The 23,883-nt window shown below is 34.7% G+C and overlaps 1 protein-coding gene across 1 annotated transcript in view; it reads left to right on the forward strand.

The window, feature by feature from the left end:
• The window catches only part of LOC117426581 (G patch domain-containing protein 8-like), a 62,262-nt gene that overhangs the window by 32,256 nt on the left and 6,123 nt on the right, over positions 1 to 23,883 (forward strand). Inside the window, exon 2 of the mRNA XM_034044294.3 lies at positions 22,135 to 22,278. Coding sequence (XP_033900185.1) covers positions 22,135 to 22,278 — 144 coding nt within the window. The remainder of the gene's footprint in view (positions 1 to 22,134; positions 22,279 to 23,883) is intronic.

Below are 23,883 nucleotides of genomic sequence, written 5' to 3' on the forward strand. Positions count from 1 at the left end.
AGGATGTATTGCTGTCTTCCCATAATTACAGTACAGATCATACAATGGTGTTTTAAGTGCAACCAATTACTGTACAGCCGAAGTTGTAAATCAAGGTTTTAGTAAATACATCTTGTGAAATATCATGCAGTGTAGTTTACCATAACCCTGAGGATAAAGATATTGATTCATGGATAACATCTTTTTTTTTACTACTATACCTGTAAGCCCATGTATTCTACTGCATAACAGCATGAACACATACTTAAAAAACAATGCATATAAAAAAAAGTAACAATCACATCTAATCCATTGAAGAAGACGATATGTATATGTAGTCATAGGCATAATTTACATGAGGGACACAGGGGACATGTGCCCCTCACATTCAGGAGTACTAAAACTTTTATTTCAATGTATTGATATAACCACTAGTCAGTATAGAAGTCAATGGAAAGAAACCTGGGATTGGATCTAGGATCACTGGAGCCGGATCATGAGATGGTGTTTTACTATGAGGATCTGGATCAGGCTCCACTGATCCGTAATGTTGATCTGATCCTGGAGCTGCACACACCTTAACTAGGTAAAACCTGACCAATGAGAAGCAAAAATATGTGGCGCATAGTTTAAAGACACCAACTGACAAATTTTTATGCAGCCTGAGATCACAGTAATGATTGGGAAAAATGGCAAACGGGTGGACAAAGATAGAGGAGGATGTACAACGTTGCTGTATCCAAAACACAGGAAAATTTGGTTTGTAATTCACCACAGCTCTGTGTTATTTACTTATGTGATCACACTGAGGGTTCTGTCTACTTACAGTTTAACTTTTCATTTTAAATTGAAACAGTAAACTTAAAAAAGCAAAATGACCTTTGTGCCTTTTGCAAATAAATATAGACATCAATAAAAACTAAATACATTACCAAGAACTTTTTACACAATTATTATACCAAACTAATCATAATCTATTACTTATTCTAAATAATTTTGCGTATTTAAAAAATACATTGCACAGACGATCACATCTCTATTTATCCATGTTCCAAAAACTCACTCTAGGTCACATTTTACTAAACACTTTTAAAATAATAAATAAACAATTACCATAACGAACATTGTCGTATTCATCATAGTAATTGAGTTCTTACCTGTAAACGGGAACACGTTTAAAGTTTGAAACTCATTGTCTGGAGCTTGGTGTTATTTACATTATCGTCGATACACTGCGGTTTGAGGTTCAAGCTACATCTAAATCTTTTAAGTGCTGAAAATACTTTTTAAAAACACACTTTTCTTATACTGATACACTTCTAGTATAATTTTAATAGCAAAACTGTATTTATATTAACTATTTAAAATTGTGGGGAAATCTCAACGTTTCTAGAAATATATTTCAAGGGCAATTCTGATACCTCTCTGTGGCATGGCAGAAGAAAAGCCCTGTACGTAATTAGAGGGGGCAACACAAAGCCCTGCTGATAAAATGTATTATTTGTTTATTTTAGAATCAGTGAATTTATAGGTGTATTTAATTAAGGGTTCTGGTGTATGGCATTATTAATTAAAAGAAATGTATTGTCTGGTGGTTATTTATGCGGTGCTGTTAATGTGTTATTATTTAAAATGTATTTTGTGTTTATGTAAAATACAACTGATTATGTTTTGTTTTTGTTTGGCAGCGTGTCTGTCTCCGAATTAATTAATTAATTGGTTGTTAATTTGGAGATGACCACATATATATAAGCATGCCTGTTTCTGTGTTCGAGGTGGGTGTTCGAGAAGAGAAACGTGTGTGAGAGGCAGAGAGAGTGAGAAAAACAAAACAGAAAGTAAAAAGATATCACTTGCTACGTGTGCTGGAAGCACCAGCACGGTAATTGTTTATTTGGCGTCAGTGTTTGTGATCTGGTTTTGTGCAAACCTTTATTTTGGCTCTACAGTGTTTTTTTTGTCTACACTTTTTGTTTTATTAGCACTTTCACCCATGGTACCTGCCTGTGTGTCTTTCTGTCAGCTGTCTGGTCTGGGGACATCATCACTCAGTTATCCTGTCACTCTCCCATTAAATCTGCATTATGTCACATTAGCTCTAGTGTTCAACACTGCTTCAGGGGTTGTACTAAAGGGATCGATCCTGGATCCAGGCTCCGATCTGAGAGGAGCTTCAGTGCTCTCGAAGACTAATCGCATTTTCAAATCACAATTCATGACAACTATTTATTGTTATGAATGATTGCTGCAGGAATGTCTTTGGATCTTTTAATTAGCTTACAAGAGATGCTATGTTGTTATACATGTTTGTATTTTTTTTTTTATTTCAGATAGAATAATCTTCATGTATGCCCCAACTAGAGAAACTGACCCCCCCCACACACACTTTTAAAACCAAAGTTATGCCACTGGATGTAATCTAAAAGTGCACTTAAGCTATACAAATTGCAATCTCTTATAGCATAAAAATACAGTATATGCTGTTTTGCATTCCACATCCAACATCAATCTTTAAGAAATAGCTAAAAAGCTAAAATGGTCTATCTGAAGATGTAAAATGAGGGGGAGGGGGTGTCAGTGAAAATGATAAACACATGCATAGTGCAACTGCATAGTGTTTGCAGGGTATTCTCAGGCAACATTTCAGACGATTATTACCTATAATTGACATGTAACTTTGAACTAAATGTATTCTATAGTTTCCTTCAGAAGCAATTTTAGATGTATTAATTAAACAGTTTGTAAACACCATTACAGTTTATGAGCTGACACAGCTAAATGAATGTCACAATTATATAATAACATATAATACAAGATTATTCAAAAAGTTAATTATTTTCTCTCTGGATCACAAGGTAAGCTAGTCTTCTTCCTGTATCAGCACATCTGAAACTTAATTTCCTATGGAAGATTGTGAGGCATTTTGAAAGCTGGTGCTTTCAAAATGCATTTTCTTGTAAGCCCGTTTATTCTTTCACCTGATAATTGTCTGCCAAGGAAAGTGCGGTATGGTGTCTAAATTGCAGATAATTACAAGATCTCAATTTTAAATTATTGGCCAAGAATCTCTATGCTATACGCTTCCAAATCCTGTTATTCTGTGATCGCAGGACACTCTACAGTTTGGATAAACAAATGTCTCAAAAGTTCCATTCACAGCAGTCACTGAACGACTGATTAAATTCAAGTCAAATTTGGTATGGAAGAAACACATGACTCATTATGAATTCAAACAAGGACCTTAAAAAGGTTAAGTGCTATAACTTAACCAGAGGGCACATTACTTGGAGACAAGCCTCTTCCTTTAGTAGTAGTAAAATCTCAACCTCTGGTCTTAGATTTTATCCACTAGGAAGACTATTTGTTTTGCAGTTTGTAATATTCTTTAATCATTTTTATACTGTAACATAACCATGTCAAAATGATTACATCAGTAGGTCTTTGACAATTTAAGATGGATGTAGTTCTACTAGCATGTATCATGCAAGCTTTATCATTAACTTTGCACATTCACATATACCTCTAGACTATACTTTCTGTAAAGTGTAAACTTCAAATTCTTGAAGTGTTTGTTTCACGATAAAGGAACACCACCAATCTATTTGCTTCATTGAGATATGTTGCATTAAGTGGAAAGTATTTTGAGACAAAGTAAAAAACAGCGCTAAGATATCTTAGAACTGATCTGCACTGGATTTGTATGTTTTTCTACTATTTACAATAATGAAAATGTTATCATATTGTGAGCTGTCATTCTTTTTTAAGGAAGTACGTTTCCAAGTCCTGCATCAGTTTTTGATTATCCAAGCTCACTAGCTAAGTTGCAAATAACATTTAAAAAAAAAAAAAACTAGCCATACCTATCATATAAAACGTTTCTTTCTCACACTTAATACACATTCTACCAGAAGGAGAGCAGAAGTAAGCCATTGCAATTTATTGTTGGAAGGGTTCCTGATTTATAAATGGGCTGCGTTCCAGCAGACACAAATCAAGGCATAACTGACAAGACAGTGTCACACCTATTCCATCAAAGAAAACTAGATGTAGTCTAAAAGTGCATTTAAATTAAATAAAAGTGCATTTAAATAAAATATAAGTTGAGCTTTATACCTCTGTTGGAATATAAAAGAACAGGTGTAACTTTAAATGTCAATGAACATCAATGTTAAGAGTATACTTGTACAGGAATCTTGGAAAATAGAACAGATGACCTCTGTTTAAACTGAAGCTCAAGCCTTTTCTGGTCTTACAGTATTTTTGTCTATTTGGGAGCAGCCATTTTCTCCAATCAACAGAATGGGTTGGGTATGATTCATCAGTACATTATTATAATCATAACCTATAGTTGTTTTAGCACTTATCTGCTATGTTTATCTATACAACTAGTGGTTCAAAGGCCTGGCATTCACTCCCTGTGATATCTGCTAAAGTGAAATTGAATTTAACCCACAATGGCAGACATTTTTCCCTCAAGCCCTCTGATCATCCTATCCTAGAGAAAGCAACTAATATTAGACAAGGCAGTTTGCCAGTACTACAGTCATCTGTGTTTCCTGACCCTTTATATCTGCCAAGGAATGATACATGTGTTAATTGTCAGCTAAAGGGAAAAGGGAAATAGGTAGAATTTCAGCCATGAATTTCAAGTAGACATCCTCAGCTTTTTTCTTCATTAATTACAATCTGCTCTGTTTCGTGGGGACTTATGTTATTTTTAGTTTTTAAACCATAGAGGAATACATTAAGGCAACACTTGCTTCCATGTATGTATGTGGTCTTTATTACTACTGTAGATGTGTTTCTGTTCTCCTTTTCGGGGCAGCAGTGTGGAGTAGTGGTCTCTGGACTCTTGACCGGTGGGTCGTGGGTTCAATCCCAGGTGGGGGGACACTGCTGCTGTACCCTTGAGCAAGGTACTTTACCCAGATTGCTCCAGTAAAAACCCAACTGTTTAAATGGGTATTTGTATGTAAAAAATAATGTGATATCTTGTAACAATTGTAAGTCGCTCTGGATAAGGGCATCTGCTAAGAAATAAATAATAATAATAATAATAATAATAATAATAATAATAATAATAATAATAATAATAATAATAATAATATTTGTTAAATTATCAAGTAACATGAATTTCTGATAAACCAAGTCAATTTTTTTGTGTTTTTTTGATTTTTCAGCCATGCATGTGCATTGTAAATTGTACTATATATTACAGTAGAGTCCATAACTCTTCTAGTTTGATTACATGATTAAAATATATTTTCATTTGAGATACTTTTCTCTGAGCCTTTTTAGGTTGAGTTAATTACATACAATATATACAGTATGTGTTCAGTTCTGCTTTATAACAGCATGATAATACAATGTTTGACTGTGGTCACTTACCAGTTTCAAAATTTTTATGAGAAGCTTTTTTATTATTATTATTATTTGTCAAGATTACATTTTTAGCACAAATATGTTTTGTTGATTAAAGTACAGCAACCCAGTAATTATTTTGATTGACTAAAACTCATTAAAACATGTTCAGACTCTTTTTGTCCTTCATAACCTTAAAATGTACTATTTGGTCTGGCTTGCACCTATAATGTGTCAGAATTAAACACGTGCAAGTATTAGTTCAGTTTACTTCTACTAAGCATTGAACTCAACTCTGAGATATCTGCTACTATATTAGCATGTTATCCTGTCCTCTTGTCGAAGTCACAAGCACTTTCCTCTCCTTCTAATCCCCAAAGTTCTTGCTTCTGTCCAGTGAAACTTTTTCGTTGCCTGAGAAAATCATTCAATAAGACAACAATCAAGCATGCAACCTAAATAATGTATGATCAGCATGTTTTTTTTTTTTTTATCATGTTTTCAACATGTGCTTATTATTTATTATATAGATATAATAAATAAGCTATAATGGTAAATGGCACTGTTTCGTTTGAGGAGGTTAATAAACATGTGTACAGATATTTGCAAATGTGGAAACACCCATTTTTAATTCCTGATGCAATCCGCTGAATCTATTGTGCAGCAACCTGTACTTCTGTTAATTGCCTGAGTAGATATACAGCCAGGAAATTAAAATGAATTAACCCAAACTTTATTCTACAGTAATTAAAGTGATGATACATGATATTGCATTGATTAAATAATACAGTATGTGTGCTTCATCATAAGTGCAATTACTTCTTGTTCCATAGATTAGTGTATAGTATGCTAAAGCTTTTTTGTTTTCTCATTGTACTCTTTATTACTGAACCAGTGCCCTGTGTAGCACAGTGCCAATGTATGATCTCATTTTTAGCTTTTTGTAAAACTCATTAATGAATATATTTGCCTCCATTTTACCAAAAACCAACTGCTTTGCTGAATAAACCAATTTTGATCCTACAGAAGACATATTACTCATTCTAGGTCATTTTAATTAGACCGACCTTAGCCTCAAACCCAATTCATTGGGTCTGTGCCCAGTGAATTGAAATGCTATAATTAGGTCTGGTTGGAAGTTGCTTTTTTAACCTTCCAAATGCATATAATAAAGGCCACAGTTGCCATTGTTGCTGACTTCAGCATGGTGTTAAACATGCATTTACCAAAGGATGAATAAAAAATATCACCCATACATGGAAGTTCCCTGCACACTGAAGATTCAAACACGATAATTAATCAGCTGCAGTAATATATGGTTGTAGCAGGTCCAGAGCCCTGCACATGTAAATAATGTACTGTTTGTTTTCTGTGTAAATAAAGATGTATTATTTTGTATTATTTAAGTTTGGCAGGGAGGGGTTAATTCCATCCCTGCCAAATCCACATGTGGAATGCGGCTGAGTCTTGATTGAATAATTGATCATCAATCAATTCCCAGCAACATGGTATAAAAAGGAGCTGAATGGTTTGTTTAGTCAAGCAGTTTGGGAAAAGGGTTTTGGAGAACCCTTAGGGAAAGCCATGACACAGCCGGAAGGTACAGCTTGTTTGGTGTACGACTTTGTTTAAATCTTAATGTTGGTTCCTGTACCTTGCTTACTTTGTTCCTTTGTTTTTTTTGCTTGTTTCCAGACTGAGTCTCATTCCTGATGCTATCGAAATGGTCAAATAATTCTTCTAAATTGTTAAACAACGCTGAGCTTTTGCATTGTCAATAGCAAAGAAATAAATTGGCCATCTTAAAAAAAAAAAAAAAAATGCATATGTGTCGATGATAGAGAAAACAAAGCATTATCTATAAATAGCCATCAGAACCAGGGTTAACTTTGTATTGTACCTTTGTCCTTTATGTACATAATTTAAAGTATATGATGGTTGTGATGTATAAAAACTGTCATTTGTCTGCGATGAAAGATGAATTTGTCTTGACAGGTTTAAATTTTTTTTTTTTTTTTTTGATTGATTCAATTTAGTGCAGGGTTTAACTATTTCAGTTCCATCCCAGTAGGTAAAATGTAACAATTAACCTGAATTTCTATCTTAATTTGTTCAATGGAACATTTCAAAACATGCTTGATTTCCCCTGTTGTCGTTTACATATTGGCATGTTTTGGAGTTCATCCAGAAATACCACAGTTCCGTCAGGTACAACAGATTTGTATGTAAATTACATTATTACAATAGGGAAAGAATAGTATACTGTATTTATGAATCAAAAACAAAGACCCTCTAAGCAATTATGATCATCACAATGATTAAGCATTATGTAGAATAAACTGTTCTAGCATTTTAAATGCATATGTATGACAACATAATTAAAAACAACACACAGAGCTAAATTTATATATATATATATATATATATATATATATATATTAGTGAACAATTGGACCCACTCAGGTTCGTTGCCAGCACAACAGAGATGGATTTTTCCGCACTTACGCACTATTTTTTTTAATAAACACAAAAATAAACAAACACAAAACAAAACCTAACTCCGTTCTGGAGCGCTTACTAAACAGGTTATTCCCTGACTAACTCGCAGGATGGCTAAGCCGTTTACCTCACTCTCACTCTCACCCCTACCCCTACCCCTACCCCTACCCCTACCCCTACCCCTACCCCTACCCCTACCCCTACCCCTACCCCTACCCCTACCTGCTCTCGGAAGCAGAGCACCTCACTTCTGCCTCCTTCTACTCAGCAGCCGTGAGCACTCTGACTGCGCCTCTTATACCCTGCACCTGGTCCCACTTCCCAATTACCACCCAGGTGCAGGGGATAATTAAACAATAAAACAATTAAACAAAACAAAAGGTGCATTTTTTTTTCTCTTCAGGGAGGCTTTAACCCCCTCCCTGCTGTCTCACATTCCCGCTGCTGTTACTATATATATATATATATATATATATATATATATATATATATATATATATATATATATATAGTTCGTAAAACCAAAAAAAGGATTTGTAGTATTGGACAAATTACTCACCCTGTGATAGAAACTGAAAGATTCAGTTACACTGGTATGGTTTTATGGCAGTTAAATCTGTTTGTTGTTTTCTGTTTATTTGAATAATTTTGTTTATACATTTGACAGAGGGGATTGAATGTTGTTCAATAAAAATTACACAATTTCCTCAGGGACCAAGGGAATACAATAATTGGATTAAGAGCCTTTTAAGGCAGGGTTTCTCAAACTTGGTCCTGGGGACCCCCTGTGTCTGCTGGTTTTCATTCCAACTGAGCTCTCAATTACTTAACTAGACCCTTAATTGAACTGAATTTATTTAATTAGACCTTTTTTACTTGTTTTCAGCTCTTAAACAGTTGCAGATTTCAAGTTAGCTATAACATGTTATAAGTGACTGGAACTCTGCAACTGTTGAAAACCAGAAGACACAGGGATCCCAGGACCAGGGCTGGGATCAAATCAAAACTTTGACAACCTGCTAATCACACTTAACAAAACTGTATTTAATAGCGTTTTCTTTTTGAGTAGAAGAAATAAGATACTTACAAAAAAAAAAAAAAAAATGCTATTAAATACAGTTTTGTTAAGTGCGATTAGCAGGTTGTCAAAGTTTTGATTTGGTCCCAGCCTAGGTTTGAGAACCCCCTGCTTTAAGGGGAACTCAGCTGTTCAAGCATGATAATGAGAAGTTTACCTGTTTCACCACCCGTTTGCTTAAAACCATATTGCTGTAGTCATACTGGAAAACTTAGTTAGCTTTATTATTAATAAGCGTTGTGGTATTTTGGTACTAGACATACTGTAGCAAGTGACACATCAGAAGACCAAGGTGAAACGAGTCCTGTACCACACACAGGGCGTGTTTCTCTGCTTCTGTTTTAGCAGTGTAAGGTAGGTGGGTGTGTTAGAAGCACAGCCTTTTAAAGTGTATTACTACCTGTGGGGGTAAATACCATGACCAATAATTAATAGTTTCATTCCTAGATCTTGCCATTTGTCATTTTTTATTTGTGGTTTATGATGAATTCACATGGTAATTAATACAATTCTGAAATGTAAATTATAACCTAAAGTAATTAATAGCAGCTCTATTTGTTAATTTGTTACCAAGCTACTGCATATTGAACTCTGGAGGCAAGGGCGAACTATCGGATTTTCCTCATTAACACTACTGCAACCTTCAATCATGCCAACATTAGCAGCATGAACGGGATTTGAACTTTGTTCATATTAATCACCCAGCATTGCAAACGGTAGGGTTTTTTCTGGGCGAGTCCCTGGGGACTCCTTCATTTAATGAGATATTTTTAAAAATGATTTAATTTTAAATACATTAATAAAACCTAAAAAATTCCTCCTTTCTAAGTTATTTTGTTTCTTTTTAGTTTTGCCTTTGCTTTTACCAACAGAGATGAGAATATTAAAGGAGTGGGGTAAGGTGATGCAATCTGTTCATTAAAGCTGCAGCTAAGGATCAGTGCTGACAATGTGTATTGCCTAAAGCAGTACTGTAAATTAGCAAAGTGTTTAAAAAAAAAACTATAAGGCAAAAATAGAGCCCATTGTACATAAGGACATTGTAAAAGAGCCCATTATAAAGCAATGTAATTTCCTTCTCGCTTCGTATTGATAGAAATGCAAGTTAGAAACAAATCATGGGTATAAAAACAGTGATGTTTTGGTCTGCTTGTAAACCAGTTGTTTCATGACTCCCCTAACCCTTCCTGTGGTCCCCTGCAATAGAGACTATAACTTCATTTGACAGAAACCATCACACAGATTCTTCTTGTCCATTGCATGTGATTTTTTTTCATGTTTACATATTTTAGTGGTTCATTGATACTCCTGCCCTGTCTTTTTGGAGCAGACTAGACAATCTGAAAATGTGCATGTACAGCTATGGCCAAAGGTTTTGCATCACCCTGTAGAATGAACTAATTTGGCTTCATAAAGTCGAATGAAACCTGCTGAATAATGTTAAGTTAACGTATTGAATTACCTACCATTTTGTAGTTTTCCATATGCTTAATGAAAAAATGAAAAATTGAAAAATGTGACATTTCAAAATCTAACATGAAATACTGTACTACTATTATGGCTTCTGTAAGATTTTAGCAATATCATTTTGTAGTTTCTTTGATTACATGATGTTTAATAAAATATCTAAATTATGTTCATATATTATATATTTTATTATGTTTCAGTCCTAAAATTCTAGGTGATGCAAAACTTTTGGCCATAGTTGTATATCCTTATCATTAAGAATTAGCACAAAGTGTAAATGAAGAACTTCAATGTATTTCAAGTCAGTAACACTGTGGAATGTCTCCCGAGCCTTACCTACCACTCTTCCTTGTCATTTATCCTTTTCTCTATTATACAGTGACACTGAAGCAGTTGTACTGAGCCAATTGCTTCTATCCCCTCTGGTCAAAGGCAGCCACAGGGAAGCCAATTAGACACAACCTAGAACATTTTTTTTTTGTGGAACTGTATTTAAAGTCCCTTACTGGGATTTAGTGAAAGGTCTGCAGATTCACTTGTGATTTGGAGCTATGCGGAGAATATAAACAAGTGACATGCTCTGCTTAGTTAAATAATTCCTTGGTTTTATGGGTCACGATTTGTAAACTCATAATTTACAGTTTACTGTAAGTAATGTTTAGTTAAATAGTAATAAGATACAAAGCCATCACTTTCGAGATATCTCAAGATATTCTAACATAGTATTTGTAATGAGCGATGCAAGTGTTCCAATAATGAAGGTTTTATTTATTTTCTTATAATCGGAACACAGCGTAGTTTACTCACCACAAATGTATAGGTCAGGAGTATATTTTTCCTCTTTCTCTCATTTTTCTCTCTCCTTTTTATCAAATCCGGTTTCTCTATGGCAAACACAATTGTCCAAAACGAAACTTAAAAGTGCAGTCCTGCAAATCGGAAACGATACATAAGCGTAAATATTTCCGTCTTACAATATCTTATATCATTTTAATAGACCTCCTCTGTCCTTCAGTAGATCTTCATTTCTCTGAAACATCTGTAAGTTACTCACATCACAGCGTGAGCAAAACACACCTAAATTGAATATGTGTAATACTGTACATAGCATCCAGTTGCCATTTTGCCTCAACTCAGTTTTGTGAAGACTGTTGTATAATGTGAAATGTAATTTGCAAGTCTTTCAAACACTGTTTCTTTTGCTTGTGCATTCTGTTAGAATAAGACTGAGTTTTAAAATAAGTTATGGAATGAACAGGTGGCAATACTAGAAGAAAATGTGACAATTTTTAAAAGCTTAATAAATATATAATGACGTGTTACATACATGATATACATGTATAATAACTAACAACTACAAACACAAATGGCACTTGAAACCTATTTATTTATAACCTATAATCATACATACTACAATACATACAAAAGTAGATGTCAACATGAGAAAATAAAGCAAGCCTACATAGGTGGCTTACCCCCCACCCCATCCAAAAAATAAATACATAAAAAGAAAGGTCAGATTAAAATGTAATATATATATATATATATATATATATATATATATATACACACTACCGGTCAAAAGTTTTGGAACACCCCCATTTTTCCAGTTTTTATTGAAATTTAAGCAGTTCAAGTCCAGTGAATAACCTAAAATGGTACAAAGGTAAGCGGTAATCTGCCAGAGGTTAAAAAAAAAGTTTAGGTTACCAAAAACTGAAAAATAATGTACATTTCAGAGTTATACAAAAAGGCCTTTTTCAGGGAACAAGTAATGGGTTAACAACTTACAGCTGTTCTGCAGCAATGGAAGTAAATGAAGCCTTGAAAGTTGATGCTAACAATTCCTACACTTGTCCCAACTTTTGTTGATTACTTACAAACCCTCTGTCTGTATTATTATTATTATTATTTATTTCTTAGCAGACGCCCTTATCCAGGGCGACTTACAATCGCAAGCAAATACATTCAAGTGTTACAATATAAGTCATGCAATAAGAACAAGAAATACAATAATTCTCAAGTGTGACAAACCACAATTCAATAATACAGCAGATAATATAAAAGCAGTGTTGGAACAGACTGTGTTACTACACCCTCTTATGCATTATTTGGACAGTATTGTACTGCAGGGAGTAGTATATTGCTCTCATAATGGCGAGAAAAAGGCAATTAACAAAGGAAGACAGACAGACCCTTACAAGTGTAGGTCTTTCCTTTAGAGAAATTGGAAAGAAAGCCAAGGTGTCAGTGAGTACAGTTTCCTACACCATCACAAGGCACTTGGAAACTGGAGGAAACTCTGACAGGAAGAAGTCTGGCAGACCCAAAGCCACAACAGAATCAGGAGACAAGTTTCTGAGAGTCAACAGCTTGCGTGATAGGCGGCTCACAGATGGCAAAATAAGAAAAAGAGGCTTGCCTGGGCCATGAAGCACCGCCAGTGGACTACTGAAGTGGACTACTCACTGTGAAAGTGATACATTTTTGGTTTCTTGCTGCTTGGTCCAGCATTCATATTTAGGCCTTCACAGCAAATTGTATTAAATGTAAATGTAGTAAAAAAAAAAAAACGTATTTTAAAAATTGTTACAGGTCTCCCGCTTATCGCCACTCACAGGTATTGTATCAACCGGTAAGCGAAAATATGTGAAATCCTAGCAACGGGGCAATGATGAGAGAAAGATATAACGGTGGGTTGGTCAAATTGTATGTCAGTCAAGCTGTTTGTATCTTATGGCTGTGCAATAATAGTGGTACAAGAAGCGAAAGGGGGGTGGTGCGTGTGGACTGAGTGTGTGGAGAAGACTGCCGAATTCGAACTGAGCTACAAAGTGACTAGAAATTAGAATAAACAGTAAATATTACGCCCAACATAGAACTGGGAGTGATAGCAAAGCATACGGTGCTTCAAGACTGTGTTATTGCTGGGTGGTGATTTACCCTTCTTCAAATAACTTCCACACGAGTTCGGGAGCAGGGCTTCCTGATTAGGCTGACACTGCACTGCGCAGCCAGCCTGTTGAATACTCCGTATCAGGGGATTGCCAGCTCGATTTATACAGCTTCAAGAACTGAATGGGAAATTACATTGTGGGTTGGAGCTGTATTGTAAGGTGTGTGATCACTGTAATTGTCTTTAAATTGTGTAATTTAAAAGTGAAACTGAGAAATATAGCAGCAGTAACTGATAGCATTAGCTACTATACATACAACCTGAGTGACATACAACGCCAGTTAATAAAGTTAAGAGTTAAGCAGCGCCACCTTGTGTGATTATTGAACAGTAACCACGGGAGACCGGAATCCCGGGAAGGGGTTATAATATGTCCACACTGTGAATTGGCAAAATAAGTTTTAACCACATAAGTTTTTTTAATTTTCTGCGGTCTACTAAAAATGAGTTTGGGATCAACGTCCTGCTCTAGCCAATCAGAATGTCATATGACTACGTAGCAGGGCAGGAGCCCTGCACATGAAGAGGAGTTTTTGTGTGGATGTATATTTGTAAATAGTGTGTGTTTGGTGGAAATAATTAATGAAGTACCTGACGCTTCTGGGACAGTCTGCCTGCTGTGTGTGATTGACAGCTGTGGATAATCAGCAGGTAGGTGTGTTCCAGCAGGATGTTGGGTATAAAGAGGTCCCGTTTATTCACCTCAGGGCTGCTGCAACACCAAGAACAACAGGCTAAATATAGTCCACGCTACCCGGACATGGATACCTGGCTGTGTAATCCTGATTACCATGAGAGTGACCCGGGATCAGAAGATAAAGCGAACCTGCCGACGGCCCTGCTAGTAGTCGGAGTTGGGGTTTGTTTATAATTGACTGCAGATATGCTTTTTAAGTAGGCATGGGTGTTCATCCCATATGGGAAGGACTGTGTGTCCTGCAGCAGTTTTTAAATAGATATAAAATTATCTCAGTAAGCAATCGAAAAACATATACATATATTAATATATGTATATGTTTTTCGATTTTTGTTTGCTGCACTTCTGTCATAGTATATTTAAGTATGTCTGTGTGTGTGGCAAAGTGGTAAGTAGTGCACAAGTGTACAGGTGATGCAGTGCTCAATACAACGCCAAACAACAAAGTGCTGGTGAAATGATGTTTATTTATAATCCAAATGTCACTTGACAACAGCAACAATAAAGTAGGACTGGCAATACACAACAATGTGTATTGCTCAGTTAAATAACCACAGGGTTCAGTCCCGAAATAATAAACACAGTATAAACGCACACAGAACACAAACACGATCACAAGTCCACAGTGAGTGCTGAAGTGGTGCAACACAATTTATTAGTGAACACGAGTGCAGTGAAGTCCGAGTTGGGTGCTGGCCTTAAGCAACAGCTCCCGGATTGTGTTAGCTGTCTATCAAGAACAAACAGAAACAGTTAGACTGACAAACAAACAAAACACGATAACACTCACGATTATTAATTACATCCGTTTTCCCATGGGTCCTTTCAGTAACCAACCAAAAGAACAGGTCACTGGGCCACTTCCCCTAAATACTCTCAGTCACACACTCTTTCGGTGGCGCGGCCAATCACGTATCCACCAATCCATGACAGACACATCGCCTACCACATTAAGGCTATGACTTTTGGTATCGTGGCCCTGTCCCCTTCCTGGATGGCCGGCTTCCAACTGACCCTAGAATTAACTCCCTTTACGGGGCACTCTGCTCCGGTTATACCGTGCCCTCACAGTTCGGAAGAGCGATTGTTGACTAGGATTCATTCGCTCTCTGTCATAGTGTGGTTTTATGTTTAACAGAGCTCTAAAGTTGCTACAAACCGTAAAATACAACGAAACTTGTTGTATTAATAGCATAATTATCAAAATATAATATCAGTCTCACAAAATCTAATTATTTTAATTGTACTGTTAACCTAAATTGCATTCAGCTCAAGAAGATCACATTTTTCCAAGTGATTTTTATGATATAACGGTTTGTTTTTCAGACAAGTGTCACAGTCAATTTTGGGACTTAGCTGCGGCGCCTTGTCTGCAGCACTGCCATTTTCATTTTTGGTCTTCCTGTTTTGACCTGGACACATGGCCCACTTCATAATACACATACAAAAGGTTGTTCAATCAACATAATACCTGGCTGTAGACCTGATTGACAGTAATTCTGACAAGTAAAACATTTTTAAAAAGTCATTTAAATATTTCGAGGCAGGATTTCGAAGCCATGACCACCTACCAAATCGACAAACAAGTACATTATTGGTTAGTGCTATGTGTCAGGAAGACATACCTCTTTATTATCCTATCAGGTGTGGTTCTATAAAACATATGGGTTGGAGTAAGTGGCATCAGGTTTTTACAGGCATCTAGTCAAAATTCTCTCCTGCTGAGACAATGGCAGCTGCTGTGAGTGTTAGAAGGCGCCAAACAGTGATAAGGGAAGCAGCATTCCTTTTTGGGCAGAATTAGACGTGTCATTATTAACAAATGAGATCTATACATTTAGTAGAAGAAGTAATGAGACAGAACGATATGTAACTCTTGCAGTCTACAACATCTTAAATCTTAACTTCAATCTCGATATTAGAAATGTGCAGCATGAACAGTATTTCAAATGTGTGATATGCAAATATATAAATAACATAATTAGTGTGTGTAGAAACTCCACTAAGAATATGCAGGATACATTTAAAAGGCACATTTCTACTTGCAAGCAGACGCATGATTGACAGCAGTGACATAGATGATATGACTGGTCAAACGTCACAGGGCAGCTCTAATAGTGCACACTAACAGGGCTAATAGTAGTAGCATCGAAACAATTCACAGTGGATCTGATTCTGCAAATATGCTAGACCATTTAAATACATGGATTTGTAATATAGAAAGTAAGTTCAAACATGTGGAAGACATGACTTTGCAATGCACAGATTTAGTTTAAATTGGATTACATTTATAACATTTAAAAAAAAATGCCTCATATTAGTTATTTTTATATATATATATATATATATATATATATATATATATATATATATATATATATATATATATATATACACACACAGTATATATATTCACATTACCTGCTTTTTGGAAATGCATTAATCCAATGTTGTATAACATTCTTTACAAATTATTAATGTAAAACATCTAAGAAATACTACAAAAAAATATTGCATAATGGGTATAATTATCATTTTGTAACAGACAAATAAATGCCCTTTAAAATGTGCTATAATACATTACGTTTCTGTATATTATAAACAAAACCCATGCATTTAAAAATGACAAAGATGCACTTTTTTGCAGTACAGAGTCTGTCTCAGTGCCACGCCCTCCTGACAGTCTTGGCAGAGTGACAGATGTGTTTTTAGGGGTAGGCTCTGGCGTAATAATAATAATAATAATAAAAAAAAAAAAATTCAATTTAAAATCACAATCTAGTTTGGAATTAATTTTTCCAATGAAAAGTTTTAATATTTTAGTGACAAATCTTCAATTTTTTTAAATTCTAAAAGCTAAAGTCAGTAGAGTGCAAAACTTAAAAACTGTAGTCGAATTTCATGCGTAAAAAAGCATTTTTAAACGTTTTAAAACTTTAAAAAATAATAATAATTGGTTGAAATCTAAAAAAACGGTGTGCCCATCCTATTTGAAGAGAAGACAGAGTTTCTCTGACTAGAAAGAGTAAGTCGCAGCAGTACAGTGAGTCACGTGTCAGTGAAAGTAATTTGTTTACGTAATACATTGAATTAAAAAAGGCAAGCGCTATATTAAGTGAAGTGTCAACTGGAAAGTTAGTAAAAGAAGAACATTCTGGGCAAGGTTAATAATGTGTCTAGCCTGATATGTGCAGGGGACATTGTGATGTGCGCCAATAGAGAACGCTAGACTAAAGGAGAGAGATCTAAATTTGCTGCCCGATTTTACTAATAAAAAAGGCACTAATCTATGCGCGTGGTATTTGGCAAATTTGCACACCACAGCGAACTCTGATGGACTGCTAGGATCAGGTAGGTGGTTGAAGGCAATTGACTGCACCTCTTGTCCTCACAATACACTCTGTCTGTGTTACATAAACAACTCAGTCTTCCTCATTGGCCAATTTCATTTTCTTCACCTTGTTCTTTTTGGAGATGGTTAAAGCCAAAATGACCTAGAGTGAAGTAATCTATCAGCAAACTTCACATTGGACCTTTGAACTACTATATATTGAATCTGTATCCATTTTAGTATTGTTTTTAATTGTGGGCAATAGTCTCTGATTTGTTCTGGGGTTTTACTTTGTCCTCTTAGAGCACAATGCATTGAGAAATGATGAATGATATAGACTGCAAAACTATTTTGTTCAGCTTGTCAGGCCAGAGGGGAAGTAACTTGTTTCCAATGCCTTCAGTTCATCTCAAATAACCCATATGTAACCGACTTGTATACTGTGCATTGCCTAAAAGCATGTAAGCAATTCACCTCATGTGTCAAGCCGAAAAAAAAATACATTCTGCGCTCTTCATGTTAGTTTTTCCCTGGAGAAACCCTTCTGAATAGTGTTTGAGATGAAAAGAGTTATATACATCTGTCAGAAACCTGAAAAGTATCTAAATGGGCAATTAACTTTAAAGCTTCCACAACCTTATTGCACAGCATCATAATAAGTAAGAGACTGTTAACTTCAAGTTTACTGGATTACACTAACAAGATAAACATATATCTTGTACAGTATATTATGAAATATATTAGTCCATTAACAGACATTCTTCATAAGACCGATGCAAGGTTGGAAAACTGCATTTATACAAAATACAATGGGATTTTGAGTTATTCATTAAATCAAATTCTTTGAACACTTATTTGCAGGATCCCTGTGTGGTTCAAGATATATACCGTTAATACTGGAAATTATTAGCTATTGGTTTTCAAAGGGTATTCTATTATTTCAAAGCTCTTTGTGTTTTTAAAATATACAACAATTTAACATTAATTCTATCTATCTATAATAGTGTTACAGGCAGTAGTGTTGGTCAAATAAAGTAGTTATTTACTGTATATCAGTTGCCTTTTATACTATATTAAGTATAGCTCTATTAGAGAGATGTTTATAAATAAATAATACAGGTTGGATGAATTTTATGGCTAGAGTTCATTTCATATTGACTTGAAATGGCTGAATAGCTGAAAGTATGCAGCAGAGTCACAAAGGTTTAACATGGAGACAGGGGTCACTGATTTAGAAACTCTCAATTAATCAATCGCTTTAGTTACTTATCATTGTGTGTGCCCTTATCCATATAACCATGTGTCCAACAATAAAACACTTTTCATAGTAATTATCATATACAGTATCAATAGGCACACACAACTATATGCTACTTGGGTCAGTAAATTAATGCACTGGTGCATAATTTCCCTCTATATTAACAATAAACAATAAGAAGTAAAAATAAAAGTGATAGCTCCAGCATGACATACAATCAGTTGACCATTAACCAAACATACATTAGGAAATAGGCTAATATAAAATGAAATGCTCAAAATGTAATGCTCAAAATGTATTTTTTTTATTAGTACTTCTAAGGGTCTGGCACCACCCCCACTCTATTGGTTATAGAAAGAGGGGTTACGAGCATGGCTGAGCTTCTGTGGGCGTCATTTTGGATCAAGTGCCAGCCTGGGAAACGACCACTTACTTGCACGCTCACATTTCAACCACATAAATATATCTGTAAAACGTGCCCTGCTGCAACCCGTACTGTCACTCTAGTGCTGCTTGAACAGAGAGGGTGCTTTCGTTCCATTGCTAATGGAGTCTGGGCAGATGTGACGTACATCTCAGTTATAGCTTATGGGTTTGTCCTGTTGACTGCTCATACATGCAGATTGCAAATGGCAGACCCTGAAAATAAAATATACTGTATATACAGTCTTGGAATGCCATTCCCTTATGGAAGGAAAAACAAAACATAGTGATTATACAAAACCAGTGAGCACTGATGTTGTGATTGGCAGCATTAAAATGCATTGACCTTTCCAACATCATGTGACCCTTGATTGCCAATTAAGTAACACTTTACATTAAGTGTCTCTAATTACTGTGTATTTACATAGTAGTTACTTAGTAAATATATGTGTATGTATTCATAATTACAATGTTAGTATTTATAGTTATAATGTAGGTTATAAGTGATTATAATAGCAAAATAAAAAAATGGCAAAAGTGTATAATAACTGTATTGCAAAAGCAAAGCAGCCCCATACAATTGGTGAGACAGACATGTAAAGACAGACAGACAGACAGACATACAGGCATAGCAAGACAGATTATGAACAACAGCAAAAAAAGGCTAAATTGTATAATAATAGTTGTATTATTTCTAATTATATTATATAATTGTTAATAGCTTAATTAAGAACATGTTTGTATATGTCTTATAATCACTTATAACATATACCTAAACTAAAGTGTTACATTTTTTTGCACGATATAACCATAACCCTAACCCTACCTCTAAACGTAATTCTTAACCTAATACTAAGCCTCTAAACCTAACCCTTTTCTGGCTACAATTGTGTACTTACAGTACATTGTAGCTATGCATAATAACATTGTAATTATGTGTAGGAACACATGTATTTACTATACAACTACTATGTAAATACACAGTAATTAGAGACTATGTAAAGTGCTACCGGCAATTACTTGTTTCTTCAGTAGACAAGTTATAACTGCACTGCACTGTACAATCAAATGTATTTGCTTTCCTTACTGTATTATTTAACACAAGACTATTTTGCGATATTTTCATTCAAAGCTAAAATAATTATCTTACATAGCAAATATACCAGAACACCTAATATTCTGATGATGCTGCCAACAACAAGGTAGTCAAGTGGTTAAAATACTAACAGTTATTATAACTTTGAAAAATTGACGCGTTGTACAGAGAAAGCCTGCAGGATATACAGCTGCCTCCCAAACTGTTCAGCTACACAGGCATACTATAACCCACAATGGCCTGGTTTCACTTGTAACCTTAAAACTGTCATGCACTATTATTTTCTATTCTCTCTTTCTAATTTCTTACAACAGCATCTTCTTACCCTTCCAATGAATCTGAATCCTTACAGCGTTAAATAACCAAACAAACAACTGTGTTAGAGATTAATTAAATTCACACATGTATAATATTTATTTGGTATTTTTAAAAGCCTATTAATTTAATTCTAGTATAAGTTTTAGGGTTTGGATACATTGGATGCAATAAAGGTCTTGTTTACCAGTTTCTATTTGGTACCAGACAGCAACGCTCTTTAACCAGGGCTCTGATGCATATACTTAATCACTTTAGTGAGGCTTCCAATATTTATACTGTACACAGGGTGTTATAGCACCTAATATTTAGTTCTCATTTTGTTTTTTTGGTGTAACAAAAAGGGCCCTTTTTATAAATTATCTATTCAAGTAATGCACCATTAACACTTATCTTTAACAAGGTAACAATTTTATCAACTTAGATTGCTGTTACATAATAGCGCAATGTCAGCGTTGTTTATGACACCCACGACAAACCTATTCACGAAACAAGATTCTATCACATAACCACAACAGGGGAGACCACAAATCTGCTATCTTGTGTGTGTGTTACAACCAATTGTGAAACTGAACTGAAACATATAAACTTATGAGCAAACCAAAACTCTTTTAAAACTACAGTATAAACAAAATAAGAGATTAAACCAATGGTGACTGGTACTATATAGTGATTTTTTAATTATTATTTGTATGTAATTCTAATGTCTTGAATATATATATATATATATATATATATATATATATATATATATATATATATATATATGAGAAGTAAAGTGGCGTGCTTCCAAAGCAAGAAAGAAATTATACTTGATCTATGATCTGCCCCTGGCAGAGCAACTCTCATACCCATTTCTGTAAATCAATATTTAATAAAAGAGAGAATGAGAGTCCCAATGAAAGAGCTGAAGGGTGCATCCTGTCTAGATTCACATTCGCCACTAGAAGATCTTAAAAGAGTTTTCCCTCTACAGATTATAAACATAAATCAAATTGACACTAATAACATGTGTCTCTTATTAAATCTGAAATAATGTCAAATCATAGTAAAGCAATTATTATTATTATTATTATTATTATTATTATTATTATTATTATTATTATTATTATTATTATTTGTGGTACGTTTTATGAAATATCAGTTATCTGTTAGCTTATAACAGCCCCTCCCACACATAGACATACATCACAGTAGAGATCAGCAACTAGGTCTTTTCAATTTGATGCTGCTTGCTTATCTATTACAGAAAGCTATTGTTTGTCATTTCTTTACACCTCACTAAACATATAAGTTTGACTTGATGATAGGGAGGGTCAAACCATTCAACATAATACTCTTATGGCTACCTTTCTTTTTTTATTTACACATTGTAATTATAAATAACGCTGGTTAAGCAGTGGGGATTAATATCAGACAGGATTGAAAAAAAAAAGTTGAAGCTACAAAAACATCAAAAACACTAAAAATGTATTCTTTCACCAATTACATGCTCGTCCATATAAGAGAATTACAACCAATTCTTTTTTTGGTGATACCTTTTAATAGATCACCAGTAAAAACCTTTATTGCAATTTCTTATTTGACACAATTTAAAAACAAGAAACATTTGATTGACAATGATTGATTGATTTGTTTTAATTTATGGGGTAAACATGTTCTTGATTTCTGCAGGATTATGCAGACAAGGAAAAGACAATCGCAAAAGCTCTTGAAGACCTGAGAGCCAACTTCTACTGTGAACTCTGTGACAAGCAATATTACAAGCACCAGGAGTTTGATAACCACATCAACTCATACGATCATGCACACAAGCAGGTAAAACACTGGGGTTTCCAACCATTGCATTTGAAGACTACTACATTTCTTTCATTTTCAGAAATGCATTAATAAGTTGCCCACAATGTGAGTGTCAGTAATAAATGTGTCACTTTTTATGGATATTCTGTTAGTCTAACATAAAAGTTATACCCAAAACTTGGGTTATACATTATTAAATATTAACTCTGTATTATAATTTAATGAACTGAATGTCCTTTACAATGTGGAACACATTTAGTTTCATAATTAGATTTTAAATATGCTGATTATTATAAATCTGAAGGGCAGGACATGTCTGTTTAATAAAATGTATTATAACTGTAAATCATTAAATGTTATTACTATTATTTATTACAGTCAATCATTTACATAGGTGCAGAGTTTTCTAAAAAAATACCTTCAGCCAGAAGATGAAAGCCAATGTATTGATTCACTGCTTTATAAACTGTTACATTACAGCTAGCATGCATGATGAATACTCTGGAGTCTATTTTAAAGACTTAAATATTAGCAGATCCTAATACCACCTCTCTAAAACGTATAAATCTGATATGCTTGATTTTTTCCCCCTTAATTGTAAAGATTATCAACATTGTATCTACCTGCAATGTATATTGCTGATGAAAGTTATAACTAACAGATTCATACTGTGTAAATACATTAGTAATACTTTACTTTTTTTAAAAACAGGTAACTTTCCTACCCTTTCAATACTGTATGCATGAGAAAACCACAACCAAACAGGACTTAAATAAGCTTTTGCTAATTTAGAAATTAACATCATAAAATATATCAACTTGAAGAAGTTTTCTTAAAAACCCATGTACTATCTTAGACCTGTTTTTTCCCCCGTGTTACAAATGTTCACTTGTGAAAAAAAGATACGATCATCCATATTTAAGCCTCATCAACAAAGGCATTGAACAGAAGCCTGAAGCCTCAAGTTCTTTGCCAGGGATGCTAAAAGAGGAAAGCACATTAGGCTGTCATCTATTAATCCCACACAAACTCAGCACTGTGAAACATTTGCATGATCAGATCGTTTTAACCCCTATGAGCCTATACTGAAAGGGAAGTCATTTGACATGACAAAACGATATCTGATGTGTCTCCCTTGGCTATGAAAGCAAATGACAAAAAATGCAATCACTGGAGCTACTTCAAATAAAAAAAGGTTACAGCACCACACTCTGTATACTATGTCATATTGGTTGAGCAGAATATGTAATGCTTATGAAACCTCTCTTGACTGTATATAAATGTAGACTTTTTTAAAAATGTAATCCATAGGCAGGAGGTACTTTAATTAGTCTGTAGGACTCTAGGGTGGCACAGTGCTGTTGGGGGTATCATATATTAATAAAGCTTTAAGTAGCCATATGTGTCTCAGTGAGTATAGACAATGGAGCATCTGCCTTAAAGCAGTGTTAAAGAGTAATGCAATACCAGACAGAGCAGAAGGTTAGAATCATGAGAAAGTGGCTGAAAGTAAAAACACTGGGAAGGAGACCGTTTATGTGTGGGCTCAATGGTTTAAAGAAAATAGGAACTCCAACCATAGCTTCAATATAAGGGACGATCAGGTTGTATGCGACTTCTGTG

The sequence above is a fragment of the Acipenser ruthenus genome, chromosome 11 (assembly GCF_902713425.1).
Source record: "Acipenser ruthenus chromosome 11, fAciRut3.2 maternal haplotype, whole genome shotgun sequence".
In the NCBI taxonomy this organism is placed as follows: domain Eukaryota; kingdom Metazoa; phylum Chordata; class Actinopteri; order Acipenseriformes; family Acipenseridae; genus Acipenser; species Acipenser ruthenus.